Source organism: Hippopotamus amphibius, chromosome 17 (genome assembly GCF_030028045.1).
Source record: "Hippopotamus amphibius kiboko isolate mHipAmp2 chromosome 17, mHipAmp2.hap2, whole genome shotgun sequence".
Taxonomy (NCBI): Eukaryota; Metazoa; Chordata; class Mammalia; order Artiodactyla; family Hippopotamidae; genus Hippopotamus; species Hippopotamus amphibius.
In genome coordinates this window covers 22,826,641-22,849,328 of record NC_080202.1, presented here as the reverse complement: position 1 = coordinate 22,849,328, position 22,688 = coordinate 22,826,641, and the positions used below count along the sequence as shown (strand labels likewise).

Sequence of the window (22,688 nt, the reverse complement as noted above, 5' to 3'; positions counted from 1 at the left end):
GTCAGAGAACTCACAAAGCTATCCTGCAGTTAAGACATTACCCTAAAAACATTATGTAGCTTATAGCTTTAGATAGTTAAGGCAAGGAAGGGGGGTGTCTACCACGTACCACATCAGGGATTCTGATTAAAGAAGCTTCTAAATATGTAGTCAACTCCTCTAATACCGTATGACCTTTCTGCCTTCTGTGGTGTGTCAATGTTCTTGTCATGGAAGATGTCTGGTTTCGTGTGAATTAAATCTCTTGATAGAATTAGGGCTGAAGGATAATTAGCGTTTGATTTCATGCTTAGCTTATTTTATGAAATTTGCGTGGACCACATGGACTCTCTCAGAGACATCTGGCAGTCTGCTGTGTCTCCTCCTCTATAAGCAGGGAGCCCTGAGTGTGGTTGTACCGGCTGCAGTTAATGGGTTAGGATAACGGGCATTGAGCTGTCAGTGTGAGGATACTGCTCTGACAGATGCCCGTTTCTAGGGTTACTTCGAGAGAAGATGAAAGAGACCTCAAATAAGAAATGTTTCTTATACTCTTTGGTTTATGTTCTGTTTCAGTGATGACAGTATGGGTTACCAGTATCCATTCACTCTACGCGTTGTGCAGAAAGACGGGAACTCCTGTGCTTGGTGCCCGTGGTATAGGTAAAGTGACCTTCTGCAAAAGAAAAATTCTAGGAGAATTGCAGCTTCAGATACTATACCTTTTTCATAAGGTTTCCAGTTTTTAGAAGTAATGAGAAGCTTGAAATAAACTTAGGAATTCTTCATTCATCTCTTCCCTGTGAGGTTTATAGCTGCGTTTTGCCCCTGAGACTTGACTGGCTGTGTAAACTCTGCAGTCCTCATCAGATTCATAGCTTATGACTGACGCTTATCATTCTGTGCCTTCTGTTCCTTAGAGATAAATCACTTTAGCTGTTCTGAGCCCAGTAAAACATGGTTTATTTACTAGACCTTGCTGAAAGTCTCTTTTTGGTTTTTAGAAGAGTTATGGAGATTGATTGGTCATCACTTAATGTTTCAGGTTGGAAAGTGCCTGAGTACTGAAGTCAGCCTTCAGAGAACTGTGATAGCTTTAGCAAACTGAGTCTGTGTAGGCATTGAAACCATGGCCTTTGTCATGGTTCCTCCCTCTACCCCCATAAATTTTTATATATGTTTATTTAATGTGCCATTTTACAAACAAGGAAATAGGCATGGTTATGCCAGATATATCTTCCTACCTCCCAGCATTAAAAAACTAAATTTAGAATTTCTGGAGGGGTGTATGACCTCAAATATCCAATTCCCATATCATTTATTCACCATAAAGTCCACATATTCGTGTGGATTAACAGGTGGTTATCAAGTACCTTGAAAAACCAGAGATTTGAGAAGTGATAAGCATTTTTCCCTGAAATGATAATAATTACTCATACATGTTCATACTTTTATCCGTCTGAAGTTAGAAGCCCATGACAAATTGTGACTCCCGAAAAGGAAAGTAGAGAAGTAGAAAGGGAGAGAGGCTGCACCCCATGGCTTGCAGGATCTTAGTTCCCTGATCAGGGATTGAGCCCACGCCACACAGCAGTGAAAGCACCAAGTCCTACCCACTGGACCACCAGGGAATTCCCGGGGAGAATACTTCTGATAAAGAAAATTTGGATTCCTTTGTAATTTCTCCTTCCTCAATAGATCGTTTCCCCCCCTTTAGATTTTGCAGAGGCTGTAAACTTGATTGTGGGGAGGACAGAGCTTTCATTGGAAATGCTTATATTGCTGTGGATTGGGACCCCACAGCCCTTCACCTCCGCTATCAGACGTCACAGGAAAGGGTGAGTACTCTAAGCCACCAGAAGATGGTGGTTTTCTTTCTTTTTTTTTTTTTTTTTTTAACTTTATTTATTTATTATTTGGGGGGGGGGGTGCACCAGGTTCAATCATCTGTTTTTATACACATATCCCCTATTCCCGCCCTTCCTTGACTCCCCCCCCACCCTCCCTCGAGTCCCCCCCACCCTCCCCGCCCCAGTCCTCTAAGGCATCTTCCATCCTCGAGTTGAACTCCCTTTGTTATACAACAACTTCCCACTGGCTGTCTACTTTACAATTGGTAGTATATATATGTCTGTGCTACTCTCTCGCTTCATCTCAGCTTCCCCTAGATGGTGGTTTTCATATGTAAAAATTTCCCCCAACTTAACTGTATTGTGCCATTTCTATTTTCAGACAGTTGAACAGCTAGAAAAACATTCATTGTGGCGCTTAAATATATTAACATGATTATGTGGTTGTTTCAGTTTTCCCACTTGTAGAGTTCATTGTATTGCCATTGAATTTCAAAAATAATAATAAGTTATCTTGAAACAAAACGTTGGGCGTAATTAGGAAGTTATATTCTCTGGCCATGACATATCAAACATGCCAATCTTCTCTGCCTGTTTATTAATTATTATTGAAGCTGTAGCATTTGGTAACCACTGTTACTTAACTCAAATGCATTCCAGGGTTACAGCTGCTACCTTTAATGGGCATAGTGATCAGAAAAATTATAGAGAAAGGACTGAATGTTTCAAGATGGGGCACCTGAGAGTACGTCTCCATGCCTGTCCTTCACACTTAGCGTTCCTCTACTGCCACTCTGGCCGCAGCAGTTTTTAAGTTTTGAAAATGTAACTTCCAAGAGAATACTAACTCCGTATCTAAAAAGGTTTGCCAAGTATTGTTTGAAGGGTAGATTGACTAGATAGCTTTGCGTAGAGATAAGAAGAATCTGGTGGAGAGAGAAAAGCAGCAGAGTCAGAGGAGTTGTTTTAGTCACATGAAGAATTGTAGTGGCTTTTGCATCTATGTGATTCTTGATGGAAATTTCCTTCACTGTTTCTTAAGGCATTCATTCCCTTTAGGTAAGTTAGCAATGAGAATTAACTTTTCTGTCTTTTTTTTGTTAGAGTATGGTTGACTTGTAGTGTTGTGTTTCTGTTGTATAGCAAAGTGACTCAGTTATACATATACATATATATATATATTCTTTTTCATGTTCTTTTCCATTATGGTTTATTGGAGGGTACCAATTATAGTTCCCCGTGCTATGCAATAGGACCTTGTTGTGTATCCATTCTCTGTATAATAGTTTGCATCTGCTAATCCCAAACTCCCAATCCAATCTTCCCCCACCCCCTTGGCAACCACAGATCTGTTCTCTGTGGACTTTTCTGTCTTTTTGTGCTGTTGAGGAGTTGGGGAACTCCCAATTCCAGACCAAATTCCCTATTTGGACCCTAAATATGCCCCCACACACCCTAAGGCTCTCCCTAGCCAAGGATGAGTATTATTTGTGGATTCTTGGCCAAATGGAAGATTACTGGGCTAAAGGAAGCTGAAGAGAAGTTGATGTTCTGGCAGGTTATGCTTGCTGTACCAAGTCAGTCAGTAACCCCAACCGCGCTTCCTTTGAGGTGGGAAGATTTTAGCAACTGAAAGAAAGATTCTTAAATCTTCATCAGCACAAAATCTGACAGGGTGTTATTGTGACCAGACACTCCTGTCGAAGATGAAAAACTATTTGTCTGTAAATCTCTTTCCCTTTTTAACAAGCCCAGTGTGCAATCTGAAAAACTCTGCAGGACATCCTGCTTATAGGAAGAAGGACCTACGTGATCTGTTAAATCTCACCCCCACTTCCACTTTCAGTGATGCTCTTAGGGCACCATGGAAACCAAGCTGCTATTGAGATATCCTTCCTTGCTGGGGAATGGGGCTACATGACTAATTTCTTCCTACATATGGTTTCTGCATGTGCTTGGAGAGTCACGTAGACAAAGGAGATACCTTGGTTCACAATTGAGATTATTGCCCATATGTTTTATGTTTTTTATTCCAGTAATTCCCCTTTTAAGAATTCATCCTAGGGAAATATTCTGTGATTTGCTGACAGATTTCATTATAGCATTTGTTAGATTAGTAAAAAGAAGCAGCTCGTATTTGTCCCACATTAGAGGAATGGTTAAATAAAGTGTGGTATAGTAATTGGATAAAATATTCTGCAGTCATTGAAAATGATGATTCCCAGGAGGTTTTACCAACATATACGGGCAGATACTTATGATATCATGTAAAGTATTTTATAAAGCAAGATATAAAATTGCAAAAAAAGATATAAAATTGCATATACTGAAAAGTCTCTTCATATAAAAAAGGGGCATAAGAAAATCTGCCAGTGTTTTGACAGTTTGCCTTTATAAAAGCTTTCCTGCCTTTTTACATTTTTCACTGCTTTCCAAAATTTCTGTGTGAATGTTTTATTTGGTAAGGGGGAAAAAATAGGCAATTGCTCTTAAATTATTCTTTTTATTTTCCCCCTGTTTGGACCTCATATTTCTTAATAGAAAATTAAACTAGATAACTTCTCAGATCGCCCTCTTTTTCTAATAGTCTTATAACATATGAAAGCTGTTACTTCATTCCTTTATGTTTTGGGCTAAGGATGAGCTTTCAAGAAAAAAAAAAGGAAGAGGGTGCCAATAAGTAATTTAGACTATTTGAAGACCCCAAGAGGTAAAGGGAATCTTTGTCCTTTAGGGAAATTTTATTAATAAATAAAAATTACTGTCGTCCACAGATATGTTTTTTCATCTATCTCCTTCCTGCCTGTCTCCATCTGGCTCTGTAGCCTGTATGTTCTATAGAAAATATAGTCAATAAAAATCAACACTTTTTACTTACTTACTGTAATTTGTGGTTGGCCATAAAGCATCCCTGGTAGAGATAACATAGATAATGTTTAACTGGCTGTGAGAAAAGAGACACTCTGTATTTAATACACCGGTTTTCCTACTCTGATTCTAACCACCATGATATATAGCATGTTTCCTTTTTTTTTTTTTTTTTTTTTTTAATTTTTTTTATTTATTTTTATTTTTTTGGGGGGGGTACATCAGGTTCAATCATCTGTTTTTATACACATATCCCCGTATTCCCTCCCTTCCTTGACTCCCCCCCCTCGAGTCCCTGCCACCCTCCCTGCCCCAGTCCTCTAAGGCATCTTCCATCCTCGAGTTGGACTCCCTTTGTTATACAACAACTTCCCACTGACTATTTTACAGTTGGTAGTATATATATGTCTGTGCTACTCTCTCGCTTCGTCTCAGCTTCCCCTTCACCCCCCGCCCCCTCCCATACCTTGAGTTCTCCAGTCCATTCTCTGTATCTGCATCTGCATGCATGTTTCCTTTTGAAGCATGTCAGTTTTTCCCTTGGATGACCGACGCTAAAGATGACAATCAGAGTTAGTATCAGAAAAGAAGTCAGTGACTCAAGATCAAGGCAGATTTCCCTTTCTGAAGAAAAGAGTTTTCATCTAAGTTCCCCTTTCTAATGAATTATTTAGAAATGGATGGTGATGCAATGCTAAAACTCTTCATTGCATGATAACCCCAACCTTGATAGTTTATAAAAACGTTGGACAGCCTGTGACTCAGCCATCTTCTCATGTAGGGAAAAAGTGGCACCTGAAAACCTGTTCTAAACTGTGAGTTCAGGAAGGAAAACTTGAGGGAAGTTGCCTCAGGCAAAGAGAAGCAATTCATCTCTGGAAGGGAGGAGTAATAAGCGGGATGACAGACCTGTATGTGACCTTTGCCAAAAAGAGAGGCATTCATTGCTGTGCTTGCTGTCCGGGCTCCACCCTGTGCTGTGATCCCCGTGGAGCCTCATGGTCACTCACAGTCATCTCTGTGTGCCTCACCCGCCGTGATGCTTGATTGCTTAGTCAGTGGCAGCCAAGAATAAACTGGAGAGGGAAAAATTCTTCCTTTCAGTTGCATTCTAGGCCCCTCCTTGTCTCCTTCCTCCTGATTCCCACGCCACCGCCAGCATACATCCTTACACACCTACCCCCCTTTGCTTTCTCCTTCTTCATACATACCTCCTCCTTGCTTCAAAGCCCATCCTGCTGGTTTAGAGGACCACAGAGGGCAAATATTAGGGGTCTTCTCAGCAAAATCAGGCTTTTTTGAGCCTACTGTTCCTTTTATTACCATGTCAGATAAAAAAGCACCAAGAAGCAGGAGACAGATAATGATACACATGGTATTTTGATAACTGTGTTGTGTGGCATCAGTATGCAAATGTGTAGCCTGTGGGTTTTAACGCCCTGGTGGTTGTCCTCTCAAGGTGAGCTTTTCTGTACCCTTTCTTATTTAATCCAGATCTGGCTTCTGTGTTCCAGTGACATTATTTCTCCTAGCCCTTGTAAAGCCTGCAGCATACTAATGTTCTGTGTCCCTGTTAAAAAATAAATGACCTAATGTTAACACCCCTGACTTGAGAACCAGCCCACATGTAACCTGTTTTAAGATTTCAAAATTATAAAATAAACAGACAATTCCTTGTTTGTTGTTTTTGTTTTGTTTTATTTATTTATTTACTTACTTATTTTTTGGCTGCTTTAGGTCTTCATTACTGTGCACAGGTTTTCTCTAGTTGCGGTGAGCAGGGGCTATTCTTTGTTGTGGTGCGTGGACTTCTCAGTGCGGTGGGTTCTCTAGCTGTGGAGCACCGGCTGTAGATGCACGGGCTTCAGTAGTTGCAGCGTGTGGGCTCAGTACTTGTGGCTCTCGGGCTCTAGTGCACAGGCTCAGTAGTTGTACCACACGGGCTTAGTTGCTCCGCGGCATGTGGGATCTTCCCGGAGCAGGGATCAAACCCGTGTCCCCTGCATTGGCAGGCGGATTCTTAACCAGTGCACCACTAGAGAAGTCCCTCCTTGTTTGTTTTTGTTTTTGTCATTTAGAAGTATGCAGAAATTTTTCCCAGAAAAGCTATGGTCATATCAATAAAAATTTGATCAAGGATGTTATTGATGTGATATTTGTGAATAAATGTGCAAATGCCCTGCTTGCTCAGACTCTGGTTTGGGTTGTATTCTTTCCTCACGTAAAGTAAGTGAGGTTGAGTCACCTAGAGGGTAATGCATAGCAGGTGGCCGTTTTAAACTCCCTCCCTCCACCCGCCTCCCGTTCCTGCTGTTCCCTCCACCTGCAGGTTGTGGATGAGCACGAGAGTGTGGAACAGAGTCGGCGAGCACAGGCTGAGCCCATCAACCTGGACAGCTGTCTGCGCGCTTTCACCGGAGAGGAGGAGCTGGGGGAAAATGAGATGTACTACTGCTCCAAGTGTAAGACCCACTGCTTGGCAACCAAGAAGCTAGATCTCTGGAGGCTTCCCCCCGTCTTGGTACGTTACAGCCCCACCTCTGAGAGAGCAGGCGTCTAGCTTGAAGGAAAGAAGCCATGAGCAAATAAGAGGTTTTGAGCATAAGACGCTTCCTGCGGCAGTGTTTGAAACACTTTTGCTGTTGCACACAGAGATGAATTGTACTACAGATATTTGCTAGTTTTGTATCCTAAAGAGCATACAGCCTAGACGGGGAGCGAAATCGTATAGACCAGTAACTGCATTAAGTGCAGTGTGTGAGAAGTGCCACGAGTGGTGCAGCCTGGTGAATTTGAACTTCAGAAGGTGAAAGCGCTTCTGGCTCTAGCGAGAGAGGATGCTTTAGGCTTGTGCTTTATAGACTATAGAAGAGCAACAGCGCCTGAGCCTCCAGTCCCGCCATGCTTGGTCACGTGGCCGCATCACGCTGCTGAATTACATGTGTACACAAGTGCGCTGGGGCATATGTATTCTTTTCGATTTGATGTACTTCTGCCTTCTCCATTCATGGATTAGGAGACTTTCCTGTTGCTTGTCAAGCAAGTTTGACGTGTCAGTGCTTCCTGTTCATTTCAGAAAGTTTTTTCCTTCAGGGAGGAAATCATATCAAGTGTAAGGCACTGGTGTATTTTAACCAGACCTTGTGTGTATTTTTTATTCATATCGTCTTCCTGCTACTCTGTGAGACTGTGAATGTAGATCAGCACAACTTCCCAGGGAAGGAAGCACAAGAAATTACTAACGTTGATTAGCTAGCTCCAGGATGGAAAGCAGAGCACAGGGACAGGCTCGGGAAGGGGGAAAGTTTTTTGGTTTTTGTTGTTAATTGAGGTATAATTAACATGGAATTAAATTCATAATTTTAAATGTCTAGTTTGATGAGTTTGACAATTATATATACTCACATAACCATCACATAAAGCATATTATGAAGTATTGGCATTTATACAACTGTTTTTGAGGTCTTTAAGTGAGTAGATGTTATGTTGAGAGCTTGGTGGGCTTCTGTTAAATCCACACACCAGCATGCCCCTTAGAGAGGGGTTCTCTTTATGTAAACAGTAAATTGTTAAGTGTTTAGGGTAAAGTGAGCCACCCAAATATCTGTGCGCACAGTAGAGAGCATAACAACATCGTGTAAGGCTGGAGGAATTCATTGCTCTTAAAAAGAAAAAGAGAAGCCAAAAAGGAGAAGGGGATTCCTTATGCTCTTCAGGATAGTGAAACTCCCTGGTAGCAGCCAAAGGATATGGTAAGAAAGGAGAGGCCTCCATTTTTCTTCAGAACAGTCAGTATATAGTATTCTATCCTCATGAGTATGTTTATGAATGGATCTTCTGTTTTATTGGAGAGAGGTAAAGGTCGGTGTGTGTCACAAGCCCAGAGGACATGCAAGTATAGGCTCCTAGGATATTGAAGAAATTTGGGAGAGAGTTTTGAATGTCCACAGGCTATGAAGTTAGAGGGATTACCATGTTAGCCATATAGCTAAAGGGCAGTGGCCTGACGGTTAACTTAACCATGTTACAAAATAAAATATATTCTTGGGGGGAGAAAAAGTTATGTTGTATATTTTTGGAACATTTACATGTATTAGACTTGGGGGTTTTTAGTGTTTATCTTGTATCTTCAGAACTCTTTAATGCAACTGTTTTCTATTCTTCTCCAGATTATTCATCTTAAACGATTTCAATTTGTAAATGGTCGATGGATAAAATCACAGAAAATTGTTAAATTTCCTCGTGAAAGTTTTGACCCTAGTGCTTTTTTGGTGCCGAGGGATCCAGCTCTCTGTCAGCGTAAACCACTCACACCCCAGGGGGATGACCTCTCTGAGTCCAGCGTTCCAGCCGGAGAAGTGAAGAAAGTGGATGCTCAGAACTCAGCTGGGGAAGACGACGTGCTCCTGAGCAAGAGCCCATCCTCACTCAGCGCGAACGTCATCAGTAGCCCTAAAGGTGAGGAGGCCTGGGGGACTTCACAGAGCCCAGACAGCACTCCACCAGGGGCTCTCCTGGGACCCCTTTAGGCTGCGTGTTTCCCTCTGTCTTCCACCCTGGAGCAACAGCTTGGTTGTACAAGGAACCTATCTGGAATGTGACTTTTAGCAAGAGATACAGCCTCGCTGAATCTGTTTTCTCATTCATAAAATGAAGGTAATACTAAGTTTACAGAGTGAGAAATTGATACATCAAGAGTAAAGCACTTTAGGACTTCCATGATGGTCCAGTGGTTAAGACTCAGTGCTTCCAGTACAGGGGGTGTGGATTCAGTCTCTGGTCGGGGAGCTAAGACCCCACATGCTGTGCAACGCAGCCAAAAAAAACCTAGACAAAAAACAAACAAAACACTGGGGGGAAAAGAAAGAGTAAAGCGCTTTACACAGCGCCTGCCTGACATTTGGTGGTCGTGCATGCTCGTTGTCATCCTTGTTCCCTTAAAAGCAGTGGTTCTCAGAGTACAGTCTGGGAACCCCTGAAGGGTCCCTGAGATCCCTTCTGGAGGGTCAGAAATACTTTCAAAAAATACTAAGTATTTGGGAGTTCCCTGGCAGTCCATTGGTTAGGACTCTGCATTTTCGATGCTGTGGCCCAAGGTTCCAGCCCTGGTCAGGAAACTAAGATCCCACCAGCCACGTAGCAAGGCAGGAAAACAAAAAACAAAAAAAACCCGAGGTATTCACCTTTTCACCCTCATTCTCTCACAAGTGGAGTCAGAGCCGACAATACCTGTGATATTTTCTGTGAAATACATGCTTGTGTGTTGTGTTTTTCAAATTCTTCTGTTTTAATTTCTACTATGGTAAATATTGATAGAACTCACATAAGCTAAAGTTCTGGAAGTCCTCAACAATTTTAAGGGTATATAAGAATGTGGGGAGCTGTTTGAGGCCTGCTACTTTATAGGATTGCTGTGAGGGGCAGAGATAATAGAGTTCCCAGTATCATGCCTAGCAATTGCAAGTGCTTAATAATTTGTGATTGTATTTTTTAATCTAATTGTACAAAGAAGAAGAAAATGTATTTGTAAAACTCCTTAGGCTAATGTCATTTTGAACTGAATCTGTCCTAAATCATCATCTTTTTGCTGTTTTCCAAGTCCATACTTAGTTGTACTTCACATTTTCAGGACATTGCTGCCAGGGGTGGGGGTTGGCACTGAGGAAGACAAGAATGTAACTTACTGGCCACATGATAGGAGTAAAGAGTAGCCAGTCAGGACGCCCCTATCTCTATCTTTACCTGTATACTTGTGAAATTGACTTCAAAGTTAGCATTTCGTGGCTGGTTTAATTTGTGGCATTTAGATTTATCTTTTCTTCCCTTTCACAGGTTCACCTTCTTCATCAAGAAAAAGTGGAACCAGCTGTCCCTCCAGCAAAAACAGCAGCCCTAACAGCAGCCCTCGGACTTTAGGGAGGAGCAGAGGGAGGCTCCGGCTGCCCCAGATCGGCAGCAAAAATAAACTGTCGAGTAGTAAGGAGAACTTGGATGGCAGCAGAGAGAACGGGGCCGGGCACGTGTGTGAGCTGGCTGATGCCTTGAGCCGAGGGCACATGCTGGGGGGCAGCCAGCCTGAGCTGGTCACCCCGCAGGACCACGAAGCAGCTTTGGCCAATGGATTCCTTTATGAGCATGAGGCATGTGGCAATGGCTACAGCAACGGTCAGCTTGAAAACCACAGCGAAGAAGACAGCACTGATGACCAAAGAGAAGATGTTCGTGTTAAGCCTATTTATAATCTGTATGCAATTTCGGTAAGTGGTTTGTTCTATGGTTTTCAGCATGAGCTGCACTTTCAGTGGTTTCTCTGTTAATCTTCATTCATTCATTCTTTCATCATTTTTTCCAGGGCCTGCTTGTTTGCTAGGCATTGAGCTTGGTGATAGACAAAGTTAGCAGTAGATATCTTGGCCTTTTGGGTAGAATCCAAGATGCTCACAGTGTAATAAGGGGACCAGTCGTGTAGTCATTATAGCTGGAGTCACAGGTTCAAGCCATTCGCAAGTGTGTGTTTCTAAGGAATTTTGCTTTCCAAAAATAATTACAACAATAAAATGGTAAGACTCAGGGTTTTTAAATTTTCAGTTTTCCTCTTTGATTTGTTGTTGGAAGAAGGAAAACACTTTTTTTCCCAAAGTGTTTTCCTGATTGGATCCTAGTACTGTGCCCTGGCCTGAGTACTATCAACTACTAATATAGCTCCACCTTCTTCTCTCTTACAGTGCCATTCAGGAATTCTGGGCGGGGGCCATTATGTCACTTATGCCAAAAACCCAAACAGCAAGTGGTACTGTTACAATGACAGCAGCTGTAAGGTAAATATCCCCTATCTTTGAATAAAAGAAACAGAAATGTCAACAGATCTGGAGAAAATTTGTTGAAATAATGGACTTTCTCCTGAATAGGAAATAGTTATTTCTATTAGAATCAGAAAAAACAGAAAAAAGGAAAGAAAAAATTCCTCTAAGCAAGAATCAGTATATAGATGCCTTCAATATAAAGGAACAAAAGTGATAAGCAGGGAATTCCCTGGTGGTCCAGTGGTTGGGACTCCACACTTCCACTGCCGAGGGCCCAGGTTTGATCCCAGGTCGGGGAACTAAGATCCCACAGGCTGCTCGGCAAGGCCCCCGAAAAAGGGTGGGGAGAGATATGCAGAGCAGAGAATGAAAACAGTGAGGAAAAAGAAGGTATTGGTTATAAGAAAAAGTTCTTATCTTTTGAGCTGTTGGAACTTGATGAGTTGTTTTGTTTTTTGTTTTTGTCATTCCTTTGACCTGTCTATGTATGAATATTTTCCTCAAAACAAACATTGAAAATAATGGGTCTTATTTTAGGGGGCAGGTATGAGACAGCCAAAATATTATGCTGATTGGAAGCAATCAGGTTTAGTAATTAAAAAGGGTTGGTCCTCCCTTCCGTGGTGAGGATTAAGAGCCAGCATAGTGATGGCTTTTTTGTTAAAGGCTTTTCTTGCTCCTTCAGGAACTTCACCCTGATGAAATTGACACCGACTCTGCCTACATCCTTTTCTATGAGCAGCAGGGCATAGACTATGCACAATTTCTGCCAAAGATCGACGGCAAAAAGATGGCAGACACAAGCAGCATGGACGAAGACTTTGAGTCTGATTACAAAAAGTACTGTGTGTTACAGTAAAGCTACCACTCTGGCTGCTAGACAGGCTGGTGATGAGGGAGACGACTCCCTGTAGCTGACATTTGGCAAAAGCGTCACTGAAAGGCAAGCTAAATGTGTAGTTATTTTATCCTGTGACCCTGAAGCACAAAATAAAAATCCGAATTAAAATAGCAGTTAACATAACAGTAGTAATAATTTTGTTTGGAAGTGTCTCACACGAGCTCCCTGGTAGAGAACTTTCAGGCAGAGCCCACCATTAGCCTGTAAACAAAAGGGTTTGGCACCGGCCACCTGGGACCAAATAAGAACTAAATTGTGTTTGTCCACATATGAACAAACATGTAGTGAGTATAGTTTACCAATCATCATAACAAAATACTAAGAATTTCCTTGGAGTCAAAGTAAAACAAAAAATTGTAGTGTTGTCTGGGGACGACATGATATGCTACCTCCTTTTTCCTGAAGTTTTATTCCATTGTAGTGACTGACACAATGGAGAAAGCAAGATCGTGAAGGTGTGCGAAGGATTCTTATGGCATGGACACAGTTTTCGATCTACTTTTTCAACCATTTCCCCACTCTTTCTATGTCTTTATTGCTTTCTGTTTTTGTTGTTGTGTTTGTGTTTGAGACACAACCAATAATTGGTAGCAGAGGCATATGTAAGTTAAGTAGTCATTCTGAAAGGGAGAATCTCTTAGAGCTGCATGCCTTCTACCTGGGGCCTTGGTTGGGAGACCCTGTAGAGACAAAAAAAAGGCATCCTGGGATATCCAGTGAAAATAAAATAGCCTTCCAGATAGAGGCGGCTTACTTTGAGGATACTTCAAGTGCCCTCAAAAATGTTCCCCCCACTGCTGAGTGTGGGGGCGGGGAGTTGCCAATATTTGCACCATCTTTACATGCACTATTGCACAGAGAGTTTCTGAGAGGGAAAGTGGTAACAAAGCTAGATGGTATTTCACAATTAGTGGTTGTTTGTTCTTTGTTTCTTTGTTTTGCACTTTAAAAAAAGAATACATGCAAATGAACTTTTCAAAACTTGCTCATATTTGATGGCTGTAAGGGCTATAAATTAACTTAATTGGGATATTTTCCCCCATCATATAAATTTAACAACAAAACACATCCCGAATGTTGATAGCGTGTAAGCATTTTTAATGAAATCAGTGGTTTGGGGAAGTAAACTTTTGTTTGCATGTCCATTTACTTTTTTTGTTTTGGTGTTTGTCCTTTTTATTTTATTTTTTTAATTTTCACGGTAGCGGTCAGCAGAATGACCACCGTGTTTCTTTGCTCACTTCATTTTTTTCCTCCAATAATTCAAGACTGGAACAAAAGTATAAATGTTATTTATTTCAGGCAGCATTTTTTCTGTGTTGTTTTTAAATATGTATCCGAAGTAAATATTTCACCTTTTTTTCAGTCTTTTTTTTTTATTCATCTGGACCCTGGAAATTGATTCTCATTAATTGTCAGATTCCATTACCCTTCCTTCCTCATAGATAGTAGGTACCAATGTAATTAAGCATTTGTGTTCTGATATCTGAGGCTGGTTGCTATCCAGTTCTTCTCAGAGGATTTGGGAAGGTTGTCATAAATGGCTATCTACATTGAAACCCTATTCAGAAGAAGACTGTAATTCTAAATAGGAAGGCGTGGCCTAAATGGTATAATATGATGAAGTCAGACAAAATGCAGGCTTTATAGTTTCATGATTTTCAGTGTATAAAATCTGTCCATTCCTAACTGGATAAGTTCCATGAAAAAGTGGAAGATTTTAAATAATTTCCTTACAGATGTTTTATTTAAGCAGGTAGCACAATCTACTAATGTTGTTTGATCTGTGTTTGTTATATTGGTTGTAATTAATTTTTTTAATTCATGACTAGCAGAAAATCTATTAAATTAACTAACTACATTCACCTTGTAAATTACTGTATAAAACTTGTTGACAATGCACTGACTTTAGAAAGATGTTAATGTACATAGAGTGTAAATAAAATAGTGTTGATGTACTGAAATATGAACTGTATAAAAAAAGTATTGGTAATTGTATATGGAGTGTACCTGTTTATCTGTAACTATTATCCAAACAAATTAAATACTGTGGATGCATCTGTGTGCTGTTTTTCCTCTATACAAGTAAACACAAAAGTCAAATTCTTTAACCTTCCTCTCTGTGACCCTGTTGTAATTGTCATTCTCCTAACTTGAATAACACCAACCTGACATAAAGTTGGAGGTTTCATCTCTGAGGGAATAGAAGCTATGTTGAGGGTAGAACAAGATGCCTGCAGTGACCAGATAAATTGATTTAAATTTGGTTCACATCCCTGCTAGGAAATTATTTGGAAGGCATTAAAGGGGTTGGGGAGAAGGGTCGCTTGCTGGTTTGGAACTGAGAATTGATGAAGGAGTTTTCACAATAGTTTTCATGCAGATTAAGAGATAAGGTGAAGAGGCAGACTTCTTATTTGTGTATTGCCTTGAGATGATCCTGGATTTCTAGGGGGCGCTGAGAAACCAGGGATATATCCCTGGTTGTCGTTCTGGGGGGTCTCCAGGGAGGCAGTGGACAGTGTTGAGAAGAGTCAAAGATTTCGAGTTCTGGGTCCTTCACTTTCAGCCCTATTTATTTACTTTTAAAATCAGAATACCTACCTCTTGGGCTTATATTAAGTAAATGAAGTATATAAATGCCTGCCACAGTTTCTTGGTAAATGCTCAATGAATGTGAAATCCTACCCCCATGAGATTCAGTCCTATACAAGGAGGTTTTGTATTCCCTTGCAATACTGGCATGAAAAGAATTTAACAGCTCTCTGCTCACATTCTCCAAAGAATAGGAATACACATTAAAAATGTATAGAATGAAACGTGTTGAATCAGCAGCAATATAGTAGCTTGTTGAAGGAAACGAACAAACAGAAAAGCATCAAAAAAATCATCAAAAATGAAGCACGGCTTCCAAAGTGCAGTCTGTGTCTCTGGCTTTTTAAAGGACAATCTTGAATATCTTCATCATTGTATGTCAAACATTGTTCCTGGCACATAGGAGGTAAATAATATATAAACAATATTTTAATGAAAAAAAAAAAAAAAATGCTTGAAAAGGAATAGCATATGGAGATGGGCAGGCATTCTGTTCTGGTTCCTGAACGGCCCTGTAAATTGAGAGTGGTCATCAGCATCTCTGGCTGAGGCCAACATGGAATCTCTCTTCCACTTGGTGGCATTGCTCACTTTTGGGTTCCTTTCTTAATTATAGATACCACTGAATTGGAGCAAGTAGATGAAATGCCACATTTTCCCCAGCTATTTTAAAGGTTGAGTATAGAATTTTACTAGGCTAGAGCCAGAATGTGCAGCTTAGGGAAAAGAGATCCCAACTCTCCTTGATGAGGTACCATCAGGTTCCTTAGTACGGAAATCACGAGGTCAGAAACACACCTACCTCTATGATCAGAGACCCATACAAGACAGAGAAATAAAAGGAGGCTGGGGATTTCCCTGGTGGCGCAGTGCTTAAGAATCCATCTGCCAACACAGGGGACAGGGCTTTGATCCCTGGTCCGGGAAGATCCCACATGCCTCAGAGCAACTAAGCCCCGTGAGCCACAGCTACTGAGCCGGCACACCACAACTACTGAAGCCCATGCGCTCTAGGGCCTGTATGTCACAACTACTGAGTCCATGTGCTGCAGCTACTGAAGCCCAAGTGCCTAGAGCCTGTGCTATGCAAAAAGAGAAGCCACCACCATGAGAAGCCCTTACACTGCAACAAAGAGTAGCCCTTCATATACCCATAAAAAACCATAATTCAAAAAGATACATGCACCCCAATGTTCACTGCAGCACTATGTACAATAGCTAGGTCATGGAAGCAACCTAAATGTCCATCAACAGATGAATGGATAAAGAAGATGTGGTACATATATACAAATGAAATATTACTCAGCTGTAAAAAAAATATTACTCAGCAATTGGGACATTTGTATAGACATGGATGGACCTAGAGACTGTCATACAGAGTGAAGTGAGTCAGAAAAAGAAAAACAAATATCATATATTGACACATATGTGGAACATAGAAAAATGGTACAGATCGATCAAGCAGTTTGCAAGGCAGAAATAGAGACAGATGTAGAGAACAAACATGGACACCAAGTAGGGAAAGCGGGGCGGGGATTGGCAGGGTATGAATTGGGAGATTGGGATTGCCGTATATATACATTACTAATAAGAAAAAAAATACAAATTGTACACTTTAAATATATGCAGTTTATTTTATGTCAATTGTATCTCAATAAATGTTCTAAAAAAAACAAAAAATAAAAAAAGAGTAGCCCCTGCTCGCCACAACTAGAGAAAGCCCGTGTGCAGCAACCCAACACAGCCTAAATAAATAAATAACATTTTTAAAATAACTTAAAAAAAAAAAAGCTGCCTTTAGGTTTGCCAAACTTCCTACCAGTGGAAAGCAAGGTAGTAAAATAAGAGTGCAGGAGCTGCAAACTCAGAGGCCCATAAGGACCAGATTGGGAACAGAGTGTAAGAGAAGCTGTTCCAGCTGTGGATGAGGATGGGGAAAAGCGGGGACTATGGTGAGTTCCAGGGCACACGTCCATCGAAAGCCTCCATATGTTGCCATTCAGGAATGTGGGCCCCAGTGTTACCAAACCTTTTTTTTTTTTCCCCTAAAGAGAAGCCAGAAATCCAGATGTTTATACCAAATATCTAATTTAGAAATATTGGCAGGTTTGGTGTTTTTTTTTAATTAATTAATTTTATTGGCTGTGTTGGGTCTTTTTTGCTGTGCGCAGGCTTTCTTTAGTTGCAGTGAATGGGGGCTACTCTTGGTTGTGGTGTGCGGGCTCCTCATTGTAGTGGCTTCTCTTGTTGCAGAGCTTGGGCTCTAGGCACCTGGGCTTCAGTAGTTGCAGCACAGGGGCTCAATAGTTGTGGCTCATGGGCTCTAAAGCTCAGGCTCAATACTTGTGGCCCATGGGCTTAGTTGCTCTGCGGCATGTGGGATCTTCCTGGAGCAGGGATTGAACCCGTGTCCCCTGCACTGGCAGGCAGATTCTCAACCACTGCGCCACCTAGGAAGCCCGGGGTTTTTTTTGTTTTTTATTTATAAATGTACTGTCCCGGAACATCCCTGGTGGTCCAGTGATTAAGACTGCGCTCCCAATGAAGGGGGCCCAGTTCCATCCCTGGTCGGGAACTAGATCCTGCATGCCGCACACAACGAAGACCCCTCACCAGCGAGGAAGATCCCACATGCTGCAACTAAGACCCGGCGCAGCCAAATAAATAAATAAATAAAAATTTAAACAAACAAAAAACGTACTGTCCAAATAAAACCTATTTGCAAGCCAGATACTAGCCACCAGTTTTATGCCCTCTGGTAAGTAGAAAGGTCACAGACTTAGAGCCCATTAAGTCAGGGTCACATTCTAACTCTTGCTATATTACAACAACTGTGCACCAAAACAAGTTCTTTAGACCCTCGGATTTCTCATGCCCAAGGAGAATACCACTTTACTCAAAGGTTATTATGAGGAATAGATAATGAATGTAAACAGGCACCGTCCCTGACACCTACTGGGTACTCAAATAATAGTATTCTTTCCCCACTTAGAGCAGCAGAACACAGGTACAACATAACAATAATGTTGTGGTCAAGTTCATTACCAGTCAAGAAGCATACAGCTAGTGACACATGAGCACATTCTAGGTGCAGAGCTCTGTGCTAGATTCTCTGGGAGCAGCTGTTCCCAACCCGGCAATTCATCAGAAGCAACAGAATCAACTAGGGGCTTGTTAAATGTGCTGATGCCACAGTCCCGCCCACATTTTCATATTACGTGTGTGCTCTGTGCCTGTGCCTGTTGACACCCAGATTTATGAGATCATCTTCTCCCAAGTAGTCTAAGAATCTGCATTTTAATGAGTTCCTCAGGGGAGATTCTTCTGCAGCCAGTTGGCACTGTTCTGCAGATTGGTCATCTAGGGGAACCAGGGTCCCGGGGACTGAATCACTACTTCCGGTCTAATGAGGGAAAGATGAGACGCGTATACACACATGTAAGGAGGATTGGTAGATAACATTGTCTCTGAGGAAGTGCTAAGAAGGTTAGACAGTAGCTGTTGGCAGAGGACTTTGGGAAAACCGTGTCCCGAAAAGGGACACGCGCTGCGCCGTGAAGCAAGACCAGGATTTTCCTGTCAGAAGTGTGCAGAGCCGTGTAGCAGTCTAAGCAAAAGGGAGCCAGCGTGGTGCATTCCAGAGGCTGTGGAGGCCGTTTGAGGTGAGTTGAAGATGCGTGAGGAGTATAGCAGAAGATAACAGGCTGGAGGAACCATGCTGTGAAGGCCTTGCAAGGTCAGACCAATTCTCATAGAAGTGTTTCACATTGCCAAGTATTTTGGTGCGGTTGCAAAACATTTTCACATGGTTTTCGTCAAGTACACACTAATCTGAGACCACTTAATTACAAACAAATTTGTGTTTGCTGTAACAACTTTTTCTTTTTCAAATACACAGTCCACTTCTGCTGAAATGTCTCTTGGTGATGAGCCTTGGACTTTACCACAAACCCAAGAGGAACGCAGGTGGAGACCAGGCTTCAGGTGCTCCGAGAAGATCAAAGGAAGTGGAGGGAGAAGAAAAAAGGAACCAGGCAGGAAGTAGGAGGAAAACTGGAAGGGATATGGAAAGAGAGAAGGAAGCCACGCTAGAGAAAGGAGCCTACCCAGTGTGGCCTGGAGAGCGGAGGAGAGGAGAACCCAGAGGGAGAGCGGGCTGGTGGTGGCGTCCAAGACCCTTGGGGGCCCCGGGGGGAAGATGTCTTCAGTTCTTCATGGCAGGATCCTCTGCACCGATAGCTACCCCCAGCACTCCCTGGGGTCATAGAGAGGGGCCTTCCATATTGAGTATCAGCAGGGAGCACCCCAGGATGGATCAGGAGATGCCGGTGGTCGGCAGGGCTGCTCCAGCCGCTAGTTCAGGGCCGTCATCTTAGGTGACACCACAGAAAGCAATGTTGCTCTGCTTCTTGCAGGGCTCTATGACTTTGGGGCAGGTCACTTGTCTCCCCTGCGCCTCCATTCCATTGTGAGTCATAAAGGGTTTGCCTGAGGTCCGTGGTCTTCAACTTTTATTTTGAAACAACATTGGGGCAGGACCCTTTCTTCCAACTGTTATTTTATCTGAAGGACCTACAGCTAAAGCAGGTGAGGTTGGAGTTGCTCAGGTTGACGTGAGGGTTGGGGATGGGATGCTGCTTGAGCAGCCTCTGGGAGCTCTGGATCAGATATTCAATAAAGCACCTTGGAGGGACTTCCCTGGTGGTCCAGCGGTAAAGAATCCACCTTCTAATGCAGGGGACACGGGTTCAACCCCTGGTTGGAGAACTAAGATCCCACATGCTGTGCCCGTGTGCTACAACTACTGAGCCCACGTGCTATAACTAGAGAAGCCCATGCGCTGCAACAAAAGATCCCACATGCCACAACTAAGACCTGACACAGCCAAAAATAATAAAAATTAATTAAATAAATAAAATATTTTTAAAAATAAGAAAGCACCTTGGATACGAAAACATTCATAAAGTCGATCACGGGGAATTCCCTGACGGTTCAGTGATGAACCATGGCCACTACCGTGGCCCTGGCTTCAATCCCTGATGGGGGAACTGCACAAACTGAGCTGAGCGGCCAAAAAAAAAAAAAAAAAGTCGGTCGTGGTGCAGTGCTGATCCCCGAAGAGCTCCCAGAGAATCGTCCCCACTAACAGTGTTGTTGAACCCGATCCACATGCCCAGTGCTGAGGCCAAACAAACCAAAATATCGGAATTTGGCGCAGAGAAAGGTTTACTGATAGAGAGGGTGGCAGCGGAGAAGATGGAGACGTAGGTTTGTCTCAGATCCGCTTCACTGGCTGGCCTGGGCGTCAGGTTTTTAGAGAGAAAAGGGAGGGAGTCTCGGAAGTGCGTGATCGGCTTTCGCTCAGTCCTCTGATTGGTGCGTGATGAGGTCACAGGGTGGAGTTTTGCAAGACAACATCAACCACCTGATTCCAACTAGCCTGGGGTCAACGTGTTTGTGGTCAGCATGTAGTCACCTTCCTCCACCGGATGTGGTCTTAGTTTCTGCAGAACAACTCAAAGGTATGAGTCAAATTTTTATGTATATCCCTTCAGGAGGAATTAGGACTCTGTGTCATAGCTGCACAATTGTTTCTCGACTGTTTTTCCTTTGTTTCGGTGTTTCCTCACTTCCCTAATTAGTAACTGCTTGAATCTGCTCTTTGGAACTCAGGGAAGGCCTAGGAGACCACAGCCTTTTTCTACAAATAAGAAATGGGGAACACAGGGAATTCCTTGGCAGTCCTGTGGCTAGGACGCTGCACTTTCACTGCTGAGGGCCCAAGTTCGATCCCTGGTTGGGGAAATAAAGTCCCACAAGCTGAGTGGCATGGCCAAAAAAGAAAAAAGGAAGGGAGGGAGGGAGGAAAGAAAGAAAGGAAGGAAGGAAGAAGGAAAGAAAGGGGCTTCCCTGGTAACACAGTGATTAAGAATCCGCCTGCCAGTGCAGGGGACACGGGTTCGATTCCTGGTCTGGGAAGATCCCACATGCCAAGGAGCAATTAAGCCCATGCACCACAACTACTGAGGCTGCACTCTAGAGCCCATGAGCCACAATTAATGAGCCCACATGCCACAATTACTGAAGCCCAGGTTTCTAGAGCCCATGCACCACAATGAAGAGTAGCCCCCTGCTCACCACAACCAGAGAAAGTCCATGTCCAGCAACGAAGACCCAACGCAGCCAACAAATAAATAAATAAATTTAAAAAGGAAGGAAGGAAAAGAAAAAGAAAGAAGGCTTCCCTGGTGGCACAGTGGTTAAGAATCCGCCTGCCAATGCAGGGGACATGGATTCAATCCTTGGTCCAGGAAGATCCCACATGTCGTGAAGCAACTAAGCCCGTGCGCCACAACTATTGAGCCTGTGCTCTAGAGCCCTCGAGCCACAACTATTGAGCCCGTGTGCCACAACAAGAGAAGCCACCGCAATGAGAAGCCTCAGCACCACAACAAAGAGTAGCCCCTGCTCACTGCAACTAGAGAAAGCCTTCATGCAGCAATGAAGACCCAATGTAACCAATAAACAAATTAAAAAAAATAAAATGATAGAAAGAAAGAAAGGAAGGAAGGAAGAAGGAAGGAAAGGAAGGAAGGAAGGAAGGAAGAAAGAAAGAAAGAAAGAAAGAAAGAAAGAAAGAAAGAGAAAAGAAATGGGGGGCACGGAGGGACTTTTGTACCCAGGAGGACCCCACATGGTCCTGGCTGATTTCAACAGGAGAGCATTCTCACTTGGTCTGCTGGAAATTGTGGTGCCGGCAGGGTGGGCCTTTCCAAGGCCATTTTGCTGCTCTCAGTACATCTGGCTGGGCAGGGAGGAAAAGCCAGCCAACCAGAGTGAAGGCCACTCACCTTCCCTGCCCCGCTGCAGAGACCCCTGGAGCAGCCCGTGGGATGGCACCTACAGGGAGCTTGTGGCCTTCGTGCCAGCTGGAGAAAGTCACCGCCACCACTCCTTGTTTGCAGAGCTCCCTGCAGCTTGGAGTCACAAATAAACATCCTCTCACTTTGGGAGAGATGGGAAAGGGAGAGGGCAGAGGTTATCACTCATACATCAAACATTTATTGAGTACCTACTATGGGGCATAAAGGATAGCCCTGCACTGAGAATCGGGAGAAAAATTGAAGAGGGCACTTAGCCATTGAATAGACACTTACTGTTTCCAGACCCCAAGCTCTGTGTGTTTTGTTCATTATTTAATGCTCACCACAGCTCTGCAAGGGATGCCTTATCGCCTCTTTTTATAAATGAAGGAAGAGAATCAGTGAGATTACAGTATCATGATAATCCCTGGATGAGAAAGTGAACGTGAACCCCATTTACAACCGATAACTTAGGCAAATACAAAGTATTATTACCTAATACTTTACCTAAAGGGGGTGTCCTGAAAGCTGCCTCCTCCCCCTCTTCCTGGAAGATAAAAAACTCTCGGGAGCAAATAGCCATGCAGTGACTCTTGAAGGACACCAGATGATGTCCTAGGTTTGTTCTCTTCACCTCTGGAGGCCCAGGGACTTTAGGAGCCCGACAGAGAGAGGAAGAGGGGTAGAAGGGGGAGGTGGGGCCGGGGAGGGAGAAATAAAGGACTCCAGGGCCGGTCAAGGCCACTAGTTCCGAACTGGACTTTGGAGCGTCTGATAGTATCTTATCAGGGATTTAGCAGGGATGTGACCGTGCCAGAGGCAGGATGGG

At 42.9% G+C, this 22,688-nt stretch overlaps 1 protein-coding gene across 6 annotated transcripts in view; it reads left to right on the top strand.

Annotated features, from left to right (window-relative positions):
• USP32 (ubiquitin specific peptidase 32) overlaps positions 1-14,453 on the top strand; it is a 192,482-nt gene extending 178,029 nt beyond the window's left edge. For all 6 annotated transcript variants that reach the window (XM_057714947.1, XM_057714948.1, XM_057714949.1 and 3 more), the window contains 7 exons: positions 556-642; positions 1,697-1,817; positions 7,027-7,218; positions 8,867-9,155; positions 10,530-10,954; positions 11,423-11,515; positions 12,186-14,453. In XM_057714947.1, coding sequence (XP_057570930.1) covers positions 556-642; positions 1,697-1,817; positions 7,027-7,218; positions 8,867-9,155; positions 10,530-10,954; positions 11,423-11,515; positions 12,186-12,359 — 1,381 coding nt within the window. In that variant the 3' untranslated portion in view covers positions 12,360-14,453. The remainder of the gene's footprint in view (positions 1-555; positions 643-1,696; positions 1,818-7,026; positions 7,219-8,866; positions 9,156-10,529; positions 10,955-11,422; positions 11,516-12,185) is intronic.
• The last annotated feature ends 8,235 nt before the right edge of the window (positions 14,454-22,688 follow it).